The sequence below is a fragment of the Danio rerio genome, chromosome 1, assembly GCF_049306965.1.
Source record: "Danio rerio strain Tuebingen ecotype United States chromosome 1, GRCz12tu, whole genome shotgun sequence".
In the NCBI taxonomy this organism is placed as follows: Eukaryota; Metazoa; Chordata; class Actinopteri; order Cypriniformes; family Danionidae; genus Danio; species Danio rerio.
In genome coordinates this window covers 61,408,965-61,434,608 of record NC_133176.1, presented here as the reverse complement: position 1 = coordinate 61,434,608, position 25,644 = coordinate 61,408,965, and the positions used below count along the sequence as shown (strand labels likewise).

General features: G+C 39.0%; 2 protein-coding genes across 3 annotated transcripts; both read right to left on the bottom strand.

The window, feature by feature from the left end:
• Window positions 1-22: 22 nt before the first annotated feature.
• Window positions 23-9,199, bottom strand: LOC137495358 (protein NLRC3-like). Of its 2 annotated transcripts, XM_073908112.1 has the most exons (8): window positions 9,082-9,199; window positions 7,930-8,103; window positions 7,182-7,304; window positions 5,200-7,038; window positions 4,941-5,114; window positions 4,685-4,858; window positions 4,565-4,611; window positions 23-2,702 (listed from the first exon to the last, which is right to left on the bottom strand). In XM_073908112.1, the coding sequence occupies exons 2-8, from the start codon at window positions 8,076-8,078 to the stop codon at window positions 2,173-2,175; spliced, it is 3,036 nt and encodes a 1,011-aa protein (XP_073764213.1). In that variant the 5' UTR covers window positions 8,079-8,103; window positions 9,082-9,199; the 3' UTR covers window positions 23-2,172. The 2 variants fall into 2 exon arrangements, with proteins under 2 accessions (XP_073764213.1, XP_073764216.1); XM_073908115.1 differs by lacking the exon at window positions 4,565-4,611 and having other exon boundaries at window positions 2,417-2,945; window positions 4,673-4,858; window positions 9,082-9,178.
• A 1,264-nt stretch (window positions 9,200-10,463) lies between these two features.
• On the bottom strand, window positions 10,464-21,048 carry si:ch211-15j1.4. Its single transcript, XM_073908103.1, has 8 exons — window positions 20,956-21,048; window positions 18,867-19,040; window positions 18,493-18,615; window positions 16,515-18,365; window positions 16,257-16,430; window positions 15,998-16,171; window positions 13,657-13,703; window positions 10,464-13,315 (listed from the first exon to the last, which is right to left on the bottom strand). Exons 2-8 carry the CDS (start codon window positions 19,013-19,015, stop codon window positions 12,786-12,788), a joined length of 3,048 nt encoding a protein of 1,015 aa, XP_073764204.1. The 5' UTR covers window positions 19,016-19,040; window positions 20,956-21,048; the 3' UTR covers window positions 10,464-12,785.
• Between the last annotated feature and the right edge of the window lie 4,596 nt (window positions 21,049-25,644).

Genomic DNA, 25,644 nt, shown 5'->3' with positions numbered 1-25,644 from the left:
GAACAGCACTGCATAGCTCAAATCTACATCATTTATTTACAACAAACACATATAAAAACTAAACTGTGATTGGAACATGGACAACAATACAAAAGACAATGATTCCTTTCTTTTTTTAGACTGTTCACTCAGCGTACACTTCTCCTCATGATTATAAGAAATTTCATTAATTAATTTTCTTTCAGCTTAGTTCCTTTATTCATAAGGGGTTGCCACAGCAGAGTGAACCGCCAATCATTCCAGCATACGTTTTACACAGTGGATGCCCTTCCAGCTGCAACCCAGTACTGGGAAACCCATACACACTCATACATTATGGACAATTTAGTTGATCAATTCCCCTATAGCACATGTGTTTGGACTGTGGGGGAAACCAGAGCACCCTGGAGTAAACCTACGCCAACACGGGGAGAACATGCAAACTCCACACAGAAACACCAACTGACCCAGCCGAGGCTCGAACCAGCGACCTTCTTGCTGAAAGGCCACAATGCTAACAACTGAGCCACTGTGTTGCCATGCAAAACTTTTGTTTTATGCTAATTTGTTTTAACACACTAATGAGAGGTCTTTTCTATTCAAAACTATTTTTTAACACTAATAAACTCTCACAGAGCTGTTCTGTCAGTCTTCTTCTTCCCTCGTCTGACGTGTTGTATTTCTGGAGCTCATCCAGCACCTCATTTGTACAGAATTCTTAATAGCAGTACTTGATGAACACATATGTAGACTTTAATTTTGTTTATTAGTAAACTGCATTTAAAAATGGCAAGTCAAATATTTTCACAGAATATTTCACAATATAAAGTAGTTTGTGTTTTTATTTTGTACTTTTATGTAAAGTACACATCATACGTTAACATTTTGCTCTGACAGCTGTTGACATGTTGTGTTTCCAGTTTGGCAATACACACAGAGAAGGCCAAAATCAAAACAGCGGCTCATCTTTATCTGATTACGTTACAAAACAAAATGTTAAAAATGTGCCTCTTCCTTGTGTGTTACTATAATTGTTAGTCTTGTTTCCTTTTACTCCACCCACATCAACACAAGTTTTACTTCCTCTATTGCAGAGCAAGACACTTTCATAATGTGTGTGTGTTAACTTGTTCAAAGTATGATGTGTAAACTCTGCTTATACCAAAAGCTTATACCAAAAACTCTCTCATTGTTCGCCTCAGTGTTTAATGGACTCATCAAACACAGTCCTTTCAATCTCTCAGGCGTGAATCTTATCTTTACAGAGTAGGGCTGTTTCTAGACCAGGGGTGTGCAAACTCGCTGCTGGAGGGCTGGTGTCCTGCAGATTTTAGCTCCAACTTGTCTCAACACACCTGCGAGGATGTTTCTAGTAAGCCTAGTACGAGCTTGATTAGCTGTAAATATAATAAAGTTGCATCAAATCTAATCTAATATATTATATAACGGCACTTTAACTATTTTTCTACATTATAATTTATATTTGATTGTAACTTTCATTCATTCACACACACACATACACTATGGACAATTTAGTTGATCAGTTCCCCTATAGCGCATGTGTTTGGACTATGGGGGAAACCAGGAGTAAACCCACACCAACACAGGGATAACATGCAAACTCCACACGGAAATGCCAACTAACCCAGCCAAGGCTCGAACCAGCGACCTTCTTGCTGAAAGGCCACAATGCTAACCACTGAGCCACTGTGTCGCCATACAAGACATTTGTTTTATGCTAATTTGTTTTAACACACTAATGAGAGGTCTTTTCTATTCAAAACTATTTTTAACACTAATAAACTCTCACAGAGCTGTTCTGTCAGTCTTCTTCACCTGCGAGGATGTTTCTAGAAAGCCTAGTACGAGCTTGATTAGCAGTAAATTTAATAAAGTTGCATTAAATCTAATATATTATATAACGGTAGTTTAACTATTTTTATACACAATAATTTATATTTGATTGTAACTTTAACTTAGATTGGTAGTAATACACTAATGTGCTCCTGTTTTAAAGCTGCTTTAAAACTATAATCATTGTAAAAAGCGCTATACAGATGAACTTGAATTGAATTAAATAATAAGTCTATCTAAACGGTTTAAATCCTAACAGCTACTACATTAAGCTCCAAGTAGTTTATATGTTCAGTCTGTCTTTACATTGATGTGTTTGTGGTTCCTCACAGGAGGATGTTAAATCTGACACAGAGACACAGAGGAGTCAGGATAGACCAAAAATCCAGCATAGAGGGGTTCAGTGAATATGGTGTTGAATGTGTGTATGTGTGTGAGTGTGTTTGTGTCAGAGACACTGTAGAAGGACAGAGAGCCGGACGGCACGTCCACATACACTCCTACTCTATTAGACTGTGGTGAAGGTGTGGGAATGTTTGTGCTCTTATTATTGTGCCAGACAGAGTAATTTGACTCACAGCAGTAAATATTCCAGGATTTATCATTGAGACCAAACCTGCAGTCACTCCCACCTTTCCTCTCAATGCTCTTATAGGACACTGCTACATGAACCAAACCGCTCCATTCAGACTCCCAGTAACAGCGTCCAGTCAGAGTCGCTTTACACAGAACCTGCTCAATGTTCTCAAATCTGTCTGGATGATCAAGATACGGCTGACTGTGTTCACCTCGTGTTGCTTTTCTGTTCTCCTCAGACAGCTGGAGTTGAGTGTGAGCCGTGTTTGGATCCAGTGTGAGTAAACAGGCATCTGAACACAAGAAGAGAGATGAGAATCTGAATAACACTGACATCATTAAACATCCACTGATTGATCTGTTGTGCATGAGTTTGCTACAGAGATGGCTAATAATTCATAACAATTACTTATTACAATGTTTGGGTAACTTTTCAGTTTAGAGTACATTTAAAGATGTTTATTATTACTAGTACATTTTGTAGGAAAAAACAAACAAACTTTTATTTAGCCACATTTTGCAGTGTTTCTTTATTACTGTCAATTGATAATAAATGCACACCAAGCATAATACCGATATCAAAGAACAAATGACAGAAAAAAGTTCACTTTTCATGCTTGTCATTCTGCATTTCCCCTTGTAACCAGCAGGTGTCCTCCTTACTGCAAGACTGGGCAGTTTTGAATTGTGTGGGCAAACAAATGTTAGGTGTGTTGACAACATTTGGGTGGATTTGGAATCGGTTTAGCAGGTTCAAAAAGTTGTTTATAGGTTATGTTTTTAAATAAAACCCAAGTGTGTGCAGCAACTCCATTCGGTTTGTTGTGACGTTGCTAAACACGCCCAGTACGAGGACTTGCATTCATTCATTTTCGTTTCGGCTTAGTCCCTTTATTAATCTGGGGTTAAGGAACCGCCAACTTATCCAGCACGTTTTTGATGCCCTTCCAGCTGCAACCCATCACTGGGAAAAATCCATTCACACTCATATACTACAGATAATTTAGCCTACCCAATTCATCTGTACCACATGTCTTTGGACTATGAGGGAAACCGGAGCACCCGGTGGAAACCCTCACCAACACAGGGAGAACATGCAAACTCCACACAGAAATGCCAACTGAGGCTCGAACCAGCAACCTTCCTAATAATAATAATAATACAGACAGACGGATAGACAGACGGACGGACGGACGGACGGACGGACGGACGGACGGACGGACGGACGGACGGACGGACGGACAGACAGACAGATAGATAGATTTTACAATGATGGAATTAAGTATTGAATAAGTAACCATTTAAAAAAACATTTCTAAAAGGTGTCTTTGACTTGGAATTTTCACTAGATGTTGATAACAACCAAAGAAATCCAAATAGGCAAAGAAAACAAATCTTTAACATCTACATTAGCAGGAGGATGAAGATGAAACCAGGGTGGACATTTCAGCAAGGCAATGATCCAAAACACAGCCAAGGAGACTCTCAGATGCTTTAAGTAAGAGAAAGAAAATTAAGCTGTAGAATGGCCCAGCCAATCACCTGACCCAGATCCAATAGAGAATACAGAATAAAGATTGATGAGACCCACAGAATCATCCAGATTTTTTACTCTTTTTTGGAATCACACCTGAGCAATTAATGTGACAACATTCTACACGAGGGATCTTTAAGCTGGTAACTAGCTCTTTGAGTTGTTTTTTTTGTTGTTGTTCTTAAGCAACTTTTAAGACTTTTTTTTAAGATTTATACTTTTACCTGAGTATATATTTTCTTAAGTTCGTGTACTTTTATTTGAGTACAAATTTTGGATACTTTATCTTCTCCTGGTTTCTGGTATTTTTATACTTTAACAAAAAAAAATTCCCACAAGTATACTAATACCCATACTTTTGAATTTGTGGGAATTTTGTTTTTGGTCCTCATGATAAAACCTCATAAATCATTCACAAATAATAAATTAAAATCATAAATAATATTAGCAAAGGGTTGGTTTAAGTAGTGGAATTGGGGCAGGGGAAGAGAAAATACAGTGGAACAGTAGAAACATTAAACTACATTGATGTGTGTGTGTGTGTGTGTGTGTGTGTGTGTGTGTGTGTGTGTGTGTGTGTGTGTGTGTGTGTGTGTGTGTTTGTGTGTTTAAAAGACTCACATTTTCTCAGCCCTGGTGTATTCCTGAAATGTCCACCATGATCCAAACTGAAAAAAGACAGATCATGCTCACTGAACTGGAGCTAATAAGTGTTTTTTAAGTGTTTACTGCCCCACATACTTGAGTTTCTGCAGTGTGTAGTGTGGATCCTCCAGTGTGTGTTGGAGCAGCTGGACTCCTGATTGTCCTGGGTGATTGTAGCTCAGATCCAGCTCTCTCAGGTGTGAGGGGTTTGAACTCAGAGCTGAAGATAGAAAACCACAGCCTTCCTCTGTCACCATACAGCCAGACAACCTGCAGACACATAGACATGACTCACCTTAGTATCTTATAATACTCCTCAAGATATTAGACACTGACAGATATTACTACACACCTCAGTATCTCCAGCTGACAGTTTGGACTCTTCAGTCCATCAGAGAGCAGCTTCACTCCTGAATCCTGCAGGTCATTGTTACTCAGGTCCAGCTCTCTCAGGACACAGTTTGAGGATTGAAGAACTGACGACACAATTTCACAATCCTGAGCAGAGAGATTACAGCCAGCAAGACTGAAAGAAGAGGAGAACAAGAGAATTGAAAACAAACTAAATATGCACAAGAAACTAAAGAAGTAACACTGGATTAGACACTCACAGAGCTCTTGTGCAGTTGCTGACGGCTGGTATCAGTCTTCTTCTGCCCTCATCTGATGTGTTGTATTTCTGGAGCTCCAGCTCATCCAGCACCTCCTCTGACATCTGAAGCATGTAGGCGATTGTTGAGCAGTGAGCAGGAGAGAGTTTCTTCTCTGACTGTTTGTCTGATTTCACAAACTCCTGAATCTCTCTGGACAGAGTCTGATCTTTCACTTCCAGCAGACAGAGGAACAGATTGATGGATCTTTCAGTGGAGAGTCCATGTCCATCTCTGATCTTCTCTTTAATGTACTGTGTGCTTCTCCTGATGCTCTCTGAGCTCTTCTCTGTGTGTGTCAGTAGATCCTGGAAGAGTCTCTGATTGGACTCCAGTGAGACGCCCAGCAGGAACCGCAGGAACAGATCCAGATGCCCATTCTCACTCTCAATGGCTTTATCTACTGCATTCTTATGCAGATCATGCATCACATCACAAAATTGCAACGTGTCCACATTTTTCATTACATAATAATAAAACACATAGAAAGCAGCGAGGAACTCCTGAACACTCAGATGGATGAAGCTGTAGACTTTCCTCTGCTGAATCACAGATTCCTCCTTAAAGATCTCAGTGCAAATCCCAGAATACACTGAGGCGTCAGAGACGTCTACGCCGCTCTCAATCAGGTCCTCCTCATAGAACATCACATTGCCCTTCATCAGCTGTCTGAAAGCCACTTCAGCAAGTTTGACAATCACTTCTCTGTTGGACTGCAGGAGTTTCTCTGGATCTCTCTCTTCATACTTCTGATTCCTCATGTTGATCTGAATCAGCAGGAAGTGGATGTACATTTCAGTCAGAGTTTGAGGGATTTCTGCACTCAGATCTTCTTCCAGGAGCTTCTGAAGCACAGTGGATGAGATCCAGCAGAAGACGGGTATGTGGCACATGATGTGGAGGCTTCTTGCTCTTCTGATGTGTGAGATGATTCTGCTGGCTTGATGCTGCTCACTGATTCTCTTCCTGAAATATTCCTCCTTCTGAGGCTCAGTGAATCCCTGAATTTCTGTCAGACGCTTGATGTATTTGGAGGGGATCTGATTGGCTGCTGCTGGTCTGGAGGTGATCCAGATGAGAGCAGAGGGAAGCAGCTCTCCTTTCATCAGCTTTGACATCAACACAGCCACTGATGAAGTCTCAGTCACATCACAAACTTTCTGAGCGTCTGAAAACATCAGTGTGATTCTGCTTTCATCCAGACCATCAAAGATGAACACAACTTTACACTCCTCATAAATCTTGGGCTCCAGATCTTCAAGTTCAGGATGAAAGTCCAGCAGAAGTGTGTGAAGACTGTACTGATGATCTCTGATCAAGTTCAGCTCTCGAAATGGAAGCACAAACATGAAATCTACATCCTGATTGGCTTTTCCCTCGGCCCAGTCCAGAATGAACTTCTGCACAGAGACGGTTTTTCCGATTCCAGCGATGCCTTTAGTAAGAACAGTTTTGATTTGCTCTTTCTCCTCTTTAAAGATGTCATTGCAGTAGATTGGAGTGTGTTGGGAGTGTTTTGTTCTGGCTGTTTTCTCCATCTGTAAAACCTCATGTTCTTCATTCACTCCTTCACTCTCTCCCTCTAGGATGTACAGCTGGGTGTAGATACGGTTCAGGAGGGTTTGGGTTTCTTGTAGTTTGTTTCCCTCAAATAGTCTCTCATATTTGTTCTTCATGCTGGTTTTGTGCTGGTCTTTGACTCTCTGTAGGTCTCCAGTCTCCAGTGTGTGTGCTTCAGTATTGTCCTGTATAATGTGAGTCTGATAGTTGGATGTAATGGGTTTATGTGTCTTTTTCCTCCTTTAAGAAGTAAAAAAGCAAAATGTTTACACTATTTTATATTTGTTAATATTTAAATTGTATTAAGTGTTAATTGTTTATAAATATTTAAATATTCCGTTGTCCTACAGTGTGTAAGAAATATTATACTAAGTGATACTAACTGAGGGTCAGGGGTCACTGGTTCATCACTGAATTCAGGAGGATGCCTGACAGATCTGTCACTCTTCAGGGAAACACAACTGGGTTTTGGAGACTCTGATCTCGGTGTCTTCCTCCTGATTACACTGACAAAAGAAATAAAACAGCATTTTAGACACATCTAAGCATTTGGTTTCCCAAATATCTGCTAAACAAATGGCCTATTACACATGTTTGAAGTACAAGTTAATGATTACGTTCCTCCTTTAAAAGCCCACATCCCCAAAACCTAATAAATACAGAACAAATATCTTACACAAGCTTAAATTAAAGCTAGTTTAAATAATGAATTAGATCATTCTCAGCATGCATTTATTACTCGGATGGATTATAAATAAAATTCGGCCCAGTCATCAGATTGACAGAAATCTCTAATGTGTTATATTTTAATAGTATGTTCACCAAGATGAATGACTAAAACACTGAATCCTAACCAGATGCTAAGTGTCACTCACTTCACACTCATAATTTAAATAAGCAGTGACATCATATTTAAACATGATGTGGGCCCTTACTGGCATAAAAGGGAAGAAGGGGTTGAAAAACGCTATCGATTAGCCCTTTTTTCACACCACATTCAACCAAGCTATGGAATAGCTATCCAATAATAATATGTACAAGTGTAAATGCCCTCTGAAACACATTTAATGCAGATTATACAAATTATACAAGTTCTCCTCTGTCAATGCTGAAATGACTAGTGTGTCTTACCTGAGTTCAGAAGTCACCGATTCATCATTGAGGGCAAGAGGAGCTTTCTCCATGGACCGATCACTCTTCAGAGACACACAGCCTGATCCAGGAGATGCAGAACTCATTTCAAAAGTGGGGTCCACATCTTCTCTCTTGTTTTGACTCATTTCAGCTTTCACCTTTTCTCCGTTACTGAAAGAATGTTGAGACACTGATTTTAGACATTATATTAGGAAAAAAATAATTTCTTTTATTTGGAAACACTATTTCTTGGCACAATAGTACAACTTAATGTGAATGACACTACCATTTAATAATTACCAACCCCATATTAACAAGGACATTTTAAAAGGTTAATATAATAAGAATAAAAATAATAATAAAAATTAAAAATAAAACTGATTTCTGATTAAAGTTCCATTTAAAATCCATTTGCACCAAAATGGTTGGTTTGTTGAGGGGTTTTTCATTCCTGCTCTTTTCTTTACAATTGATTATACTGTAGCATTTTTCTCTTTTCAAGTGTTTTATAATAAACCAAACATTATAAAATAAGCTGTCAATATAAAGCATCTTCTGGTCACAAATGCAAAAAATAAATAAAAAAATAAAAAAATAAATAAATAAATAATAAAAAAGTCAACAGATAATATGCACTAAAATACATGCATAATATTGAATCGTGAAAGAGGGTTTTTTAACTTACTTTTTAATATTATCATTATTATTAGTACATATAAAAAGTGCTAAAAACTTAATTACACTAATCTTACAGCAGCATTATAAATACAGAAAACACATTTTTCTAAATATGGAAAATACATTTCTTTATATATTTACAATTATAGAGCTAAAGTTCAAAATACAGTGCATGAAAGGCTACACAAATGGCAAAGGTAAACCACATAACTGTTACCTTGGAATATTTCTATATTACAACACGCTGTTGGCACTTCTTGATGTTTTCAATATAATGCAAAGAGAGTGGAATAAAAACACATTATATAAACATGTCGAGCGCCAGCACTTCAGCCATTTTGATTTAGTTTGCACCAAGGAATAACTACACAGATATGATTTGCATTTTAAATCTAATGAAAATGCGAAAAATAAAGCATCAGCACGTTTTATCTGACGTGGTTACGTAAATAATAGGCTATTTAAACTTACCTCAAAATGTGTGTCCGTTCATGTTCACGGAGGTTAATATTTCATGTAAAGACACGGAATGTAATCTTCCTCTCACTTTACTTCACCTGGTTGAGGTGTGTCATCTTTTTTTAAACAGGCTGAAATCAAACTAAACTGCTCCCTCTAGTGGCTCAGAGCATCATCACAGGTTTACACTTTAAAGCAGGGGTCACCAAACCTGTTCCTGGAGCGCAGGTGTCCTGCAGATTTTAGCTCCAACCCTAATCAAACATACCTGAACAAGCTAATCAAGCTCTTACTAGATATACTTGAAACACCCAGGCAGGTGTGTTGAGGCAAGCTAGAGCTAAAACCTGCAAGGACACCGGCCCTCCTGGCCCGAGATTGATGACCCCTGCTTTACAGAGACCCGGAAGAGGCGTGATAATGGGTAAAATACTGGGTGCAAGGAAAAATAAAGTTTTTGAGTGTTTGCGTTTCTTCGCCAAGATGTTTTGCTAGGTTTTTACTAGAAGGCATACAGCTTGTTTTGTTTATTCTTGTTTATGTAAAGCACTTTGAATTAACATTGTGTATGAAATGTGCTCTATAAACTTGACAGGGAGTCTGCCTTGTTTAATGTCCTCATTAGAGCTTCTGCCTTCCATAACTAAACTGATGGTCAACTTTTCAGCACATACTTGTCAAATCATGGGAGTAACTTAACAAAGACAAACCACTACAGGTACATCATCACTATGAATCACCTGCCTCTTAAAACACCAAACACCTTAATGCACATTATCTGCATTCACATGTATCCTAAATGTGAATGTTTGTGCTCATATTATTGTGCCAGACAAAGTAATTTGAATCACAGCAGTAAATATTTCAGCATTTTTCAGAGTCCAAACCTGCAGTCACTTCCACCTTTCCTCTGGATGCTCTTATAAGCCACTGCTACATGAACCAATCCACTCCATTCAGCCTCCCAGTAACAGCGTCCAGTCAGAGTCTCTCTACACAGAACCTGCTCCTGTTGATTAAACCTGTCTGGATGATCAGGATACGACTGAAGAACTTTCAGACATGCTGTTTTGTTCCCATCAGACAGGAGTGTGTGCTGTGTTTGGATCCATTGTGAGAAAGGCATCTGAACACAAGAAGTGTGTAAGTACTGTAATATTTGTATATATATATTTAGAACCAGTTTTTGCAAAATGATTATTTGTGTTGGGACACAAATCATTAAAGCTAAATATTCTGTGTTTTTCATCAGTCTTTGTAAAAAAAAAAAAAAAAAAGTCCATTCACAACAACCTGTTTTGGTCATGTGAGAAACAAACACGATCGGTCACATACCAAAAGATATTAATAGAGATAATGTAAAAAGAGGAATAATGAAGACATAACAGAAGACTGGAGTTTTTGTTTTCTTTATTATTATTATTAGTAGTAGTAGTAGTAGTAGTATTGCTTTCATCATCATCATTTCTCATTAAAAAATTATAAAATCTTAATAACCAAAAGCAACATTCAGAAAGTCATTCATTCATTCTCCTTTAGTTCCTGATATATATATATATATATACACAGTTGAAGTCAGAATTATTAGCCCCTTTGAATATTTTTAAATATTTTTCAAATGATGTTTAGCAGAGCAAAGAAATTTTCACAGTATGCCTGATAATATTTTTTCTTCTGCAGTAAGTCTTATTTGATTTATTTAGGCTAGAATAAAAGCCGTTTACATTTTTTTAATCATCATTTTAAGGTCAATATTTTTAGCCCCTTTCAAGAGTTCAAACTTAGCTGATACTCAATAAAGCGTATTTGGCATGCTGTCCTGGGAGAGAGCCCTGAGCTCGTAATATCCTCGAGCCCGGGGCTCCCTCCCGTTAGAAGGGCGAGAGGGGAATTCGAGGTCAGGTAGGTCTCGAGAACTCCCCTGCTGGTCACCGTGAGAAGTGTAAACTCAGGTTGTATTGGGTGATAATTTGTTTTAGTCGATTGGCTATGGTTTATGTTTTTGGACGGTGGGGGGAAACCGGGGAAAACTCACGCAAACACGGGGATAACATGCAAACTCCACACAGAAACACCAACCGGCCCGATAGGTTGGACCGGCGGTGTTCTTGCTGTGAGGCAACAGTGCTAGCCACATTATACAATAACTTGCCTAATTACCCTAACCTGCCTAGTTACCCTAATTAACCCAGTTAAGCCTTTAAATGTCACTTTAAGCTGTATAGAAGTGTCTTGAAGAATATCTAGCCTAATATTATTTACTGTCATCATGACAAAGAGAAAATAAATCAGTAATTAGAGATGAGTTATTAAATGTGTTGAAAAAAATCTCTGTTATACAGAAATATATATCTTTTTATTTACTTTAAGACAGCTATGTAGAAATTGAATAAAACAATATTAAGTGCTTACAAAAAGTGTTAGCTAATAATTTAGAGTCATAATAGAGTCAGACTACTGAAAACAGCAGCAGATAGTTCACCTCAGATCTGGAAAAAAAAAAAAAACATCTGAAATTCAACTTTAGAACTAAACACATCCGTGATTCTGCATCTACATTTAACAATGATAAAGAGGATGAATATGTACTAAATAGATTATAAATCTTACTATTTTTTTTTAGGTGCAGTATTCTGTGCTTCTGAATGACTGTATTTACATTTCTGTCATGTTTCGTCTTGTGCAAACAGTCAAATTGCTGCTCACTGTGTATCTTGTAGTGTAGCGTGCTGTTAGGACACGAGATTACAATGTAACCTGCTCACTTAATGTTTACAGTCATAATATTTATATAATTTGCTAAATAATAACCTCACATGGACAGAATCTGTCTCATTTTGGAGTCTGCTATTGTCCACCGGAGGTCACATTTCGATCACGGACGCATGGTTTCAGAGCCTTTCTGAATGAATGAATGAATGAATGAATTAATTATTGAATGAATGAATGAATGAATGAATGAATAATTAATTAATTAATTAAATATGCAGTTTTCCACCAAGGCAACCCGGGGTGCTGAAGTATAACTGGCTAAACAATCATTGGGCAGGTTAAAATGACCAAAACAAAGACAACGTTCTGGCACAGAAAAAAGACTTCAGCACAGTTTTCAGACAAACAAGAAAGTTCACTGAGCATGCTTTAGAAGAGTCAAAAACTTACAGCACCTTTAAGCACCCTGGGTTGCCCTGATGGAAAACGCACCGTATTACATTTCAGTCATTAAGGATGCATCAATGTATGCAGACGCAGCCGAAAATGCCCACCTTCAGAAGGCAGTAGCAGTCTCCGAAATGAGATTCAGTTATTTAAATCCACATGAGGTGTTTTTTTTATTTAGCAAACAATTCAAAAATTACAAATGTAAACATTAGCTGAGCAGCTTACAATGTAAGACTTGGTTGTCAGGCATGCTCGATCATGTTTATGTTGTCTACCTGGCAAAAAAAACCTGGAAAAGAACCCTCTCCAATACATTGAATTTGGACTGCAATACCTACTTCAACCACATGGTCAATCCTACATGCTGCACATTAAAAAAATGTATTTGCGCTATAGCACTGATTGCTGTGTTTTCAGTTATTCCACAAGGGTGTAGGGTTATTAAATTAATTAATCATGAGTTGCATGCTACCCATTGAATTGAACATGCTAAGAACTACTACTCTATACAAACATTTCTTTGTTTCTACTTCTTCATGTCTTTAAAGTGTTTTTTAAAGCTCACACAGAGTCACTGAAGAATCAGGATGAACTCTGAATCCTGCATAGAGGTCTTCAGTGAATGTGGTGTTGAATGTGTGTAAGTGTGTGAGTGTGTTTGTGTCAGAGATGCTGTAGAAAGACATAGAACCGGACGGCACGTCCACATACACTCCTACTCTATTAGTACGAGATGATGGAGCAGGGATGTTTGTGCTCTTATTTTTGTGCCAAAAAGTGTAACTATCATCACAACAATAGAGACTCCAGGACTTTTCATTGAGTCCAAACCGACAGTCGCTTCCTCCTTTCCTGCAGATTCCTTTATATGACAATGCAACATGACCCCAGCCGCTCCATTCAGCCTCCCAGTAACAGCGTCCAGTCAGAGTCTCTTTACACAGAACCTGCTCATAGTGCTCGAATCTCTCTGGATAATCAGGATAAATTTGATGATCTTTCACACGTGATGTTCTTCTGTTCCCTTCAGACAAGATGAGACGACTATGTGTAGTATTTGGATCCAGTGAGAGGCGACAAGCATCTGAACACAAAAAGGCGAAAACAAGTCGATAAGTTTCCATCAGCCTGATTTAACATAGACAAAATGGTTCGCTGAAAAGGAATTGCAGAGGGAATCAATGGTAAGCTTAACATTTTTATATAAGCATTATAGATGGTGTGTGTTTCTGGTTCTGCTGAAATCCAATTTAGATTATGTGCTCTATGCCAACAATTATGTCTTTCTTAAAGAGCTAACAGTAAGGCGAGTTACAACAACTATGTTTCTATGTTGCCCCATGTTACATTTTGAAACACTTTCAGAAGTACTGCTTTAGAAACTAATGATGGAAATGCAAAAGCATGCATGTGTTTTTGACTTACATTTTCTTAATCCTGATGTGATTCTGAAGTCTCCTCCACTCTCTAAACTAAATGGGGACACAAACAGCAAAGAATGTTGAACAGCATTATTACTAGCAAAATGGTTTTTGTTGTTGCTGCCAGACGGGCTGCTCTGAGTATTTCAGAAACTGTTGATCTACTGGGATGTTCACGCACAACCATCTCTAGGCTTTACAGAGAATGCTCCGGCAAAGAGGAAATATCCAGTGAGCGGCAGTTCTGTGGGCGCAAAAGCCTTATTGATGAGGCCACAGGTCAGAGGAGAATGGCCAGACTGGTTCAAGCTGATAGAAAGGCAACAGTAACTCAAATAAGCACTCGTTACAACCGAGCTCTGCAGAAGAGCATCTCTGAACACACAACACGGCCAACCTTGAGGCGGATGGGCTACAGCAGCAGAAGAGCACACCGGGTGCCACTCCTGTCAGCTAAGAACAGGAAACTGAGGCTACAATTCACACAGACTCACCAAAACTGGACAATAGAAGATTGGAGAAACGTTGCTGCTCTGATGAGTCTCCATTTCTGCTGACACATTCAGATGCTCGGCTCACAATTTGGCCTCAACAACATGAAAGCATGGATCATCCTGCCTTGTATCAGCGGTTCAGGCTGGTGGTGGTGGTGTAATGGTGTGGGGGAGATTTTCTTTGGGTCCATTAGTACCAATTGAGCATCAACGCCACAGCCTACCTGAGTATTGCTGCTGACCATGTCCATCCCTTTATGAGCACAGTGTCTCCATCTTCTGATGGCTACTTCCAGCAGGATAACGCAGCATGTCAAAAAGCTCAATCATCTCAGACTGGTGAACATGACGATGAGTTCACTGTACTCAAATCCTCCACAGTCCCCAGAGCTCAATGCAATAGAGCAGCTTTGGGATGTGGTGGGACGGGAGATTGGCATCATGGATGTGCAGCCGACAAATCTGCAGCAACTGTGTGATGCTATCATGACAATATGGAGGAATATCTCTGAGGAATATTTCCAGTAGCTTGTTGAATCTACGCCACAAAGGATTAAGGCTAAAGGGGGTCCAACCCAGTACTAGTAAGGTGTACCTAATAAAGTGTAAAATGATTGTATAAACACACAGTGTTTGTTTTTAATCTTTTTTTGATTTAAAATGATACTGTCACGATTAAATAAACACTCATAGAAGAATCAGTGCTAAACAGGCATGGAAATGGAATGCTCTGAGGTCAGAAGTGGGTCATCTCACTGCTTTAATTGCCACAAAAGACTTGCTGAAACGCGGCATCACAGAACTAGCCATCATCTGTAAAGTATTTTCAATTAATAGGTGTCACTGATGTTGAGGTTCTTTGTTTATTCTTTCCACATAGGAAGTTAGTTAAAGTATAAGCTAATTCACATACTAGTTAACAAAGACAAACCACTGCAGTTACATCATCATCATTATGTATCACCTGCCTCTTAAAACACTAAATATCTTAATGCACATTTTCTGCATTCACATGTATTTTAAATTTTCTATTCATCCCTACTCCAGACCACATATCTTTGTTCACAGAAAGTATTAAATTCTAATTCAAGAGTCGACACTTAGCTGATGATTGATTATAAAGCTTGTTTGGCATGCTGTCCCGGGAGAGAGCCCTGAGCTCATGAGATCCTCAAGCCCAGGGCTCCCTCCCGTTGCAAGGCGAGAGGGGAGTTTGAGCTCAGGTAGATCTCAAGAACTCCCCTGCTGTAGTAACCAATAAACAGTAAGTGATTGTTCTTGGAGATAACTATATACTAGGAGCATGTCTATGGTGCCGATTTGGATTAGCCAATTAACTTAATTTGCATGTTTTTGGACGGTGGGAGGAAACCGGGGAACCCGGGGGAAACCAACGTGATCTCGGGGAGAAAGTGCAAACTCTACACAGAAATGTCTGCTGGTTCGGTAAAGCCTAGAACCAGAGACATTCTTGCTGTGAGGTAATAGTGCTAACCACTGGGCTACCATGTCACCCATCTAGGATGGAGGAGGAGTAGGGGTGGAAGAAGGGACTCTTCAAAATGAAGATAGCTGTGGAATGAAACCCAGGGTATTTAGGAGTTTAGGAATCGTCTGATTGGAGCATTGTGAATTGGATAATGCAGATCCAGCCTCTAGCAATCATAAGCACGTGATCCTCTCGACATTAGTTTATACATAAACTTCACTTATAGACCTACTGAATTGTAGTGCTACACTATGATAATCACCCATTTTAATTATTCCAGCAGAATATATCGCTTCTTTAGGATTACTTGAAAATTACAGACTACTGAGAGTTAAGTAGTTTACTTTAGTTTAGTTTCATACTTGAGTTTCTGCAGTGTGTAGTGTGGATCCTCCAGTGTGTGTTGGAGCAGCTGGACTCCTGATTGTCCTGGGTGATTGTAGCTCAGATCCAGCTCTCTCAGGTGTGAGGGGTTTGAACTCAGAGCTGAAGATAGAAAACCACAGCCTTCCTCTGTCACCATACAGCCAGACAACCTGCAGACACAGACCAGAGTGCAAATTATAATATAGTATAGAATCCATAACTTTAAATATTAATGACCCGGCCGGAAAGTCGCACCTCAGTATCTCCAGCTGACAGTTTGGACTCTTCAGTCCATCAGAGAGCAGCTTCACTCCTGAATCCTGCAGGTCATTGTTACTCAGGTCCAGCTCTCTCAGGACACAGTTTGAGGATTGAAGAACTGACGACACAATTTCACAATCCTGAGCAGAGAGATTACAGCCAGCAAGACTGGAAGAGAGAAGAACAAGAGAATTGAAAACAAGATAAATATACACAAGAAACTAAAGAAGTAACACATCATTAAACACTCACAGAGCTCTTGTGCAGTTGCTGACGGCTGGTATCAGTCTTCTTCTGCCCTCATCTGATGTGTTGTATTTCTGGAGCTCCAGCTCATCCAGCACCTCCTCTGACATCTGAAGCATGTAGGCGATTGTTGAGCAGTGAGCAGGAGAGAGTTTCTTCTCTGACTGTTTGTCTGATTTCACAAACTCCTGAATCTCTCTGGACAGAGTCTGATCTTTCACTTCCAGCAGACAGAGGAACAGATTGATGGATCTTTCAGTGGAGAGTCCATGTCCATCTCTGATCTTCTCTTTAATGTACTGTGTGCTTCTCCTGATGCTCTCTGAGCTCTTCTCTGTGTGTGTCAGTAGATCCTGGAAGAGTCTCTGATTGGACTCCAGTGAGACGCCCAGCAGGAACCGCAGGAACAGATCCAGATGACCACTCTTACCCTCAGTGGCTTTATCTACTGCTCTTCTCTGTAAATCATGCAGTGAATCTAAACATGCCTCTGTGGTGTTGCTTATGTTGTGGTAAAACACATAGAAAGCAGCGAGGAACTCCTGAACACTCAGATGGATGAAGCTGTAGACTTTCCTCTGCTGATACACAGATTCTTCCCTTAAGATCTCAGTGCAAATCCCAGAATACACTGAGGCATAAGTGACATTTACGCCGCTCTCAATCAGGTCCTCCTCATAGAACATCACATTGCCCTTCATCAGCTGTCTGAAAGCCACTTCAGCAAGTTTGACAATCACTTCTCTGTTGGACTGCAGGAGTTTCTCTGGATCTCTCTCTTCATACTTCTGATTCCTCATGTTGATCTGAATCAGCAGGAAGTGGATGTACATTTCAGTCAGAGTTTGAGGGATTTCTGCACTCAGATCTTCTTCCAGAAGCTTCTGAAGCACAGTGGATGAGATCCAGCAGAAGACGGGTATGTGGCACATGATGTGGAGGCTTCTTGCTCTTCTGATGTGTGAGATGATTCTGCTGGCTTGATGCTGCTCACTGATTCTCTTCCTGAAATATTCCTCCTTCTGAGGCTCAGTGAATCCCTGAATTTCTGTCAGACGCTTGATGTATTTGGAGGGGATCTGATTGGCTGCTGCTGGTCTGGAGGTGATCCAGATGAGAGCAGAGGGAAGCAGCTCTCCTTTCATCAGCTTTGACATCAACACAGCCACTGATGAAGTCTCAGTCACATCACAAACTTTCTGAGCGTCTGAAAACATCAGTGTGATTCTGCTTTCATCCAGACCATCAAAGATGAACACAACTTTACACTCCTCATAAATCTTGGGCTCCAGATCTTCAAGTTCAGGATGAAAGTCCAGCAGAAGTCTGTGAAGACTGTACTGATGATCTCTGATCAAGTTCAGCTCTCGAAATGGAAGCACAAACATGAAATCTACATCCTGATTGGCTTTTCCCTCGGCCCAGTCCAGAATGAACTTCTGCACAGAGACGGTTTTTCCGATTCCAGCGATGCCTTTAGTAAGAACAGTCTTGATTTGCTCTTTCTCCTCTTTAAAGATGTCATTGCAGTAGATTGGAGTGTGTTGGGAGTGTTTTGTTCTGGCTGTTTTCTCCATCTGTAAAACCTCATGTTCTTCATTCACTCCTTCACTCTCTCCCTCTATGATGTACAGCTGGGTGTAGATGCGGTTCAGGAGGGTTTGATTCTCTTGGAGTTTGATTCCCTCAAATAATCTCTCATATTTATTCTTCATGTTGGTTTTGTGCTGGTCTTTGACTCTCTGCAGGTCTCCAGTCTCTAGCATGTGTGCATCAGTGTTGTCCTGTATAATGGGAGTCTGATAGTTGGGTGTTGAGTTTGGAACTGGTGTGATCAGCTTACGTATCTTTTTTCTCCTTTAAGGAAGAGGAATTTTTAATTAATAAACATTTTGAGGTGTATTAAGGGTTTATTGTTTTAAAACAGTTATTAGTCTGATTTATCCTACAGTGTGTAAGAAATATTATAATAAGTAATACTAACTGCGGGTCAGAGGTCACTGGTTCAACACTTAATAGCGGAGGAAAATTCATAGATCTGTCACTCTTCAGAGAAACACCACTGGGCTTTGGAGACTCTGATCTCGGTCTCTTCCTCCTGATTACACTGACAAAAGAAATAATACGTTTTAGACTCATCTAAAGCATCTGACAACCCAAATATTTTCCAAACAAACAACCTTTTACACATGATTCATCGTTAAAGGGGGGAACAAAATTGTGTGTGTAAAAGTGTTATCATACCAGAGTTACATTTTTTAGTCACACCCAGGCCTGATGACTGCCACAAACATGCAAAACCCGTTTTTCATATCACTGTTTTTTTTCCATTCTCTGACAAAAATTACTTCAAACTACCTGAGGTCAGAGGTCACTGATGCATTATTGAGGGCAGGAGGAGTTTTCTCAATGGACCCATCACTCTCTACAGATCCACAGATTGATCCAGGAGATGCAGAACTCATTTCAGAGTCAGAGTCCTCATCTTCTCTCTTCTTTAGACTCATTTTAGTGTTCACCTGCTGTCATTTACTGAAAGAGTATTGAGACACTGATGTTAGACAATATATTTGGAAACACATGAGTTCTCTTGGTACCAAGGTACAACTTAATGTGAATGACAGTTTACAGTTTAATAATTACCAACCCCATAATAACAAGGACATATGAACAGGTTAATTAATTTCTCAAATCAGAAAGGGTTGGGACAGTGTGGAAAACTCAAATCAAAAAAGGTGATTTTTTAGATTTACTTGCTTCCAAGAAAGGTCTAGTCCTTTAGTTCCTATATGAGAAAATGACTGAAATGTTAAAACACAATGTTCCTCAAAGAAAGAGAGGAAGACGTGGATATTTCACCTTCAACAGTGCAGAACATCATCACAAGATTGAAGGAATCTGGAGGAGTTTCAGTGCGTAAAGGACAAGAGCACAAGCCTAAGCTGAACAACCGTGATCTTCGACCCCTCAGGGGGCGCTGCATCAAGAGACCTAATTCATCTATAAGCCAGATCAGCACATGGGTTCAGGACTACCGTGGCAGATCATAAGTACCACAGTACAGAGTTACATCCACAAATGCCAATTAAAACTGTACTATGCCAAAAAGAAGCCCTATGTTAACAGTGTCCCAAAGCGTTGTTGACTTCTCTGGACTCGGAGGTATCTGGGATGGACCATCACACAGTGGAAACATGTACTGTGCTCAGATTAATCAGTATATCAGGTATTTTTTGGGAGAAATGGACAGTGTGTGCTCTGGAACAAAGAAGAAAAGGATCATCCAGACTGTTCCTAGCAACAAGTCCAAAAGCCAGGCTCTGTCATGTTCTGGGGTTGTGTCTGTGACCTTGGTAAAGGTAACCTGCACCTCTGTGTATGGCACTATTATTGCTGAAAAGTACACAAAGATTTTGGAGCACAATATGCTGCCTTATTTTCCATGGACGCCTGTGAATATTTCATCACGACAATGCTAAACCACATTCTGCACACATTACAGAGTCCTGCTGTGGAGGAAGAGTCTCTAAACGTCTTTTAAGTGTTGTGAAGAGGAATGACAACATTACAAAGTGGTAAATGCTTTGCTGATACAACTGTGTATAATTGTGCTGCAATAACCTAAATTAAAATAAAAACACATTAAATAATGTCTGTTGTACTGTCTGCAATGAAACACAATCAAAGTATATTTAGAAAACATTTCTTTCTTTTGTATTTGCATTTTCCACATGGTTCCAACTTTTTCTCATTTGGGGTTGTATAATAATAGTTTTTATAATAATTAAAAATTATTTCTGATTAGTTTAATTTAGAACACGTTTGCACCAAAATTGTTGGTGTGTTGAGGGTTTTTTACTTCCTGCTCTTTTCTTTCCAATTGATTATCCTGTACCTTTTTAAATATTTAACAAAACACAGTAAAAGAAGCTGTCTACTCCAATCTTCTGCTGGTCATCGCAAACATTAATGGCCATCATTATTATTTATATTGAAATAAACAAACCTGTAAGAAATGCAAAAACCTCAGAGATAACGTCTAAAAATAAAGATCAAATCTATTTTTTTATTTATTTATTATGTTTATGTAGGAAATACATTTCTTTATATATTTTCAATATTACAGCTTAAGTTCTAAAGTCTATACGGTGCATGAAAGGCTATATAAAATGATAAATATAAACCTCACAGCTTGGAATAATTCTAAATTACAACACACTATAGGTACTTATATAAAACAAAGAGAGTGTGATAAAACATACTATATAAACATGTCGAGCGCAACACTTTCACAATCACAGCTCACAATCAAGCCACTTTGATTTAACTTGCACTAAGGAATAACTAAGGTTATTATTCACAATTTAAATCCCATGAGAAGACAACAAATGAAGCATCAGCACACTTTTGTGATGTGGTTACATGAAGAAAGGCTTTTTGAACTTACCCCAAAATGTGTGTCCATACAGGTTCACTGAGGGTAATAATACAGGGAAAGCCACAGAATGTCGTCCTCTACCCTTTTCTCTTTCACTTCTTCACCTGGTTAAGGTGTGTCATCTTCATTTTTTAAGCAGGATATGCAAATCAAACTAGGCTACTACACTGCAACAAGCAAAGCTGTTGAACAGCACTGCATAGGTCAAATCTACATCATTTATTTACAACAAACACATATAAAAAACTAAACTGCTTTTGGAACAAGGACAACAATGCAAAAGACAATGATTCCATACATCTTCCTTTGACTGTTCACTCAGTGTACACTTCTCTTCATGATTATAAAAAAAAATCATTAATTTTTTTTTTTTTTTTTTACAGCTTAGTCCCTTTATTAATCAATGGTCGCCCCAACAGAATGAACCGCTAACTTATCCAGCATATATTTTACACAGCAGATGCTCAGGTAGAGAATTCTTAATAGCAGTACTTGATGAACACATATGTAAACTTCTTTTTTTTTTATTAGTAAACTGCATAAAAAATGGGAAGTCAAATATTTTCACAGAACATTTCACAATATAATTTAGTTTGTGTTTTTATTTTGTACTTTCATGTAAAGTACACATCATACATTAAAAATATGCCATTTTGCTCTGTAACAGCTGTTGACATGTTGTGTTTCCAGTTTGGCAATACACATATAGAAGGCCAAGAGTAAAACAGCAGCTCATCTTTATCTGATTACGTTACAAAACAAAATGTTAAAAATGTGAAAGACTCTTCCTTGTGCTTCACTATATTAGTTCTAGTCTTGTTTCCTTTTACTCCACCCACATCAACACAGGTTTTACTTCCTCTAGTGCAGAGCAAGACTCATTAATGTGTGTGCGTTAACTTGTGGCTGTTCAAAGTAAGATGTGTAAACTCTGCTTATACCAAAAGCTTATACCAAAAACTCTCTCACTGCTTCACCATAGTGTTTAATGGACTCAAACACAGTCCTCTAAATCTCTCAGGCCTGAATCAACTTTACAGAGAAGGGCCGTTTGACTTTTTTGTAAGATTATGATCATTCACCCCACCCAATCAGCAGGGGCGGATTTAACCAGTTAGCGAGGTAAGCGGTCGCTTAGGGCCCCAGGAAATCTGGGGGGCCACAATAAATATCTAAATATATAAATTATACCTATAAACTATATATAATGTTATTTTCTACACTATTTTTTATGGTGAGATTTAGGGCGTACTCACACTATGCTATCCGAACCGTGCCAAGGTCCGTTTCCTAGATTGTTTCAGAAGTGTGTGCGCTGAATCTGGCTCAGGCGTGGTTCACTTGGCCGGCCCTGGCCTGGTTGGAAGAGGTGTGCCAGAGTGCGGCTTTGGTGGGGTACGCTTGTAGTGTGAGTGTAAAACGCACCTGAGCCCGAAACTGAAGATGAGACGTGACTTTTAAGGGACTGTTTGATATGGATTTATTAATCAATCTTACTGTTCTATCAAAGCAAATTGTCGTAGCTTATTTATGACGCAAACCCCTCACTGCACGACAGCTGCACCTTCAGCAAACCTCCTCATTCTTGCAGCACGAGGACTTTATGTCAGTTTATGAGCAGCAAAAGTGGAGGATCTGTTCTGCGAAATATTTCACTGGATGTCATCGCATCCCAAACCACTAAACGATATAACTAAAGTAATGTCCACTGTGCTGAACTAGAGCGCTTACTGAACAGCGCATCATCGGTGATGTAAGCATGCCCAGGCTCGCTTACATCATGTGAGTCCGGGCCGTCGGGGGAGACGGGAGTGGGGACAAGTGTGCTTTGGCCAGGTTCAAGGCAACTGTACATAGTGTGAGTACGCGATTAAACAAATACAATTTTAACATGATTAAATATCATTTAGAATGCAACCAAATATTATATAATCATAATAATGTAATTTTATGTAATAATAATAATATTACCAAATAAAATATCAATCATGGACCAGCAGTCAAATTTGAAAAATATATATTTATCATTTTTAGTTGTATTCAAAATTAATTTTAAAATTAGTTGTAGTTTAAAATTCATTAATCTACAATTAATAATCTGGCATTATGTTACAGCAGTTCCTTCTGCTTTGGCAATCCCTGATTAATAATGGGACTAAGCCAAAAAGAAAATGAATGAATGAATGACAAGGACTGTACAATAAAGCAAAATATCAGGTATGGAGAAAACCTTTTGTTTAATATTATGAGCAGCATAAACTGAGCAAAATGTAACAGTTCATGCAGCCCATGTGGATTAATATTAGTCTGTGGATCCCCTGAAACATTGAAGACATCTAAAAGAGCTTTTTACAAGAGCACAAATCTCTACCCAAACAATATATATACCCTATGAGTGTATGAGTGTGTGTGTGAATGTGGATGTTTCCTCAAGATGGGTTGTGACTGGAAGGGCATCCGCTGCGTAAAAACTTGCTGGATAAGTTGGTGGTTCATTCCGCTGTGGCGACCCCGGATTAATAAAGGGACTAAGCCAACAAGAAAATGAATGAATGAATGAACAAAAATGTCCCCACAAACATAGTAATACCAGTCATTTTTAACTTTGTTTTTTTAACCCTATGAGGAAAATATCTAATAAATCACACAGAATGGAGTACTTTGAGTGTTTTCTGTGAGGGGTTGGGTTTAGGGGTAGAGCTTGGGTAGGGGGAGAGAATATACAGCCATAGAAACATTATTACAGCTATGTGGAGTCCTCATATGGCCTGAGTGGTACAGTGTGATTTGGTACGCTTTATGGCCGTTTTCACTGTAGAAAGGTACCAAAAAGCGAACTGTGCCCTACCACTTTGTGTGTATCCTTTGCAAAGGGTACCTAGCACAGGAAAAGGGTACCAAAAAGTGGAGCTAGACGCGCAGCTGAACGCTATTGGTTTACAGAGAAACGTCACTCGTACATACACAAGCAGAATAATGAAGACAAAGAAACCACCATTTTTAAAAACACAGCCGAGACATTAAATCGCAATACTATATGCATATAATAACGTTCTATAGTCGACCCAAGCTCAAACAAACCATGTCTTGATGAACAGCCACAAAGCCAAGAAGAACAAAACCTGCAGTGTTCTGTTTTTGTTTCACGAGGCCGACTAAAAGTGCGAGTGGTTTCACTTTCTCCAGGACGCTTGCGATTGCTCATGTGAATGTCTGTATTTGAAATAACAAACTTCTTGAGCTGATGATAATAACGTGCGCATGATTATTGAAGCGCTCTAAAATCCGATCCTTTCAGAAACAAATAAAAGTGAGAGTGAAGCGCAAAAAAAAATTAACAAAGGAGAAGCCTGAAAAAACCAACCTAAACCATGAATAAACTGCCATGTTTATCATCGTGTTTTGAACTATTATGAACTGTGAATTACAGAATTACTCTCTAACAGAGGCTACATGTGCTGCTGAAGATGGTGGCTATATGTTGTGTGCTGTTTTTGAACCTAAGTAAGGACTAAATGTATGCTGTGTGTCGTTTTTTCTGTAATTGGTTATGTATTGTAACGTAATGTAATGTAATGTGTATTTATATAGCGCATTTATCGTGTATGGCCATACACCCAAAGTGCTTCACAATCATGCTAGTGTGCAGCTCCACTTGCATGATGCGACGACAGCCACAGGACAACAGCACCAGTGGTTCACCACACAACAGCTACAAGGGGAGTGGAGAGACTGTGATAGAGCCAGATCAGTGGACGGGGATGATTGGGAAGGATATGAGAAACTGCAATGCTCATTGTGGGTTCATGTATGCTGCAATTTTTTATTTATTTTATATGATTGCAGACATTACCGTAGGTTATTTCACATCATTGATCTGCAGTTATAATCAAATCATATTGGTAGAAAGGTTAGGAATAAACATTCATACAGTATTTATGTGTATGAGGCCTCTTTTTTGTGAGAAGTGCTTCTCATATGATATGTGAGTGAACCGTAGACTAAAACAGTGTATTACACTTTACACATATGACATTAACAAGATTGACTTTCACCAATTAAATTAAACTGGCTTTAGAAATGTCTACACACCACTGCCACAGATTTTACACTCTGACTCTAAACTAAAGAATAACAGTCCAATGGGATTATACCTGGTAAGATGCAAAGACCAGTTTTATCTGTCTTGTCAATCATGGTCAGGAATATAAAAAAGGTCATTGAAAATGTAGATAATTAAACTTCTTGTTACTCCAAAAATGAACATTTATCTCCAGTAGTCAAGACTATCTGAAGCTACATGCAATTGAATGAACTCCTACTCTAAGATCACAGAGGTTGTGTTCGAAATGGCATACTTGCTTACTGCCCCAGTATACAAAAGAACTCTGTACTACATTTTTAAGAATAGTGCATAAAGCAGTATATACAATATGCAAACATTTTTCAAAGGGTAGTGTGCTATAATGTTGTCACATGACAAGCCTGCGCATTGTTAATGCAGCAGAGCTGCTAAATCGTGACCTTAGAAATTCAGTTGAAGTCAGAATTATTAACCCTTCTGTTAAATTTTAATCCCTTTTTCAAGAGTTCACACTTAGCTGATGATTGGTAATAAGCTAGTTTGGCATGCTGTCCAGAGAGAGAGCCCCGAGCTCATGAGAGCCTCGAGCCCGGGGCTCCCTCCCGTTGCAGGGC

Excerpts from the sequence above, each read along its gene's own strand:
- LOC137495358 (XM_073908112.1), bottom strand. The coding sequence starts at position 8,078 with ATGAGTCAAAACAAGAGAGAAGATGTGGACCCCACTTTTGAAATGAGT. Across the intron at positions 7,039-7,181 it reads CCAGTGACCCCTGACCCTCA|GAGGAAAAAGACACATAAAC; the intron begins GTTAGTATCACT and ends TACTTCTTAAAG. Across the intron at positions 2,703-4,564 it reads TACACCAGGGCTGAGAAAAT|ATGCCTGTTTACTCACACTG; the intron begins GTGAGTCTTTTA and ends TCTTGTGTTCAG.
- si:ch211-15j1.4 (XM_073908103.1), bottom strand. The coding sequence starts at position 19,015 with ATGAGTCTAAAGAAGAGAGAAGATGAGGACTCTGACTCTGAAATGAGT. Across the intron at positions 18,616-18,866 it reads TCAGTGACCTCTGACCTCAG|TGTAATCAGGAGGAAGAGAC; the intron begins GTAGTTTGAAGT and ends TTCTTTTGTCAG. Across the intron at positions 13,704-15,997 it reads TACACACTGCAGAAACTCAA|TTTAGAGAGTGGAGGAGACT; the intron begins GTATGAAACTAA and ends GTCCCCATTTAG.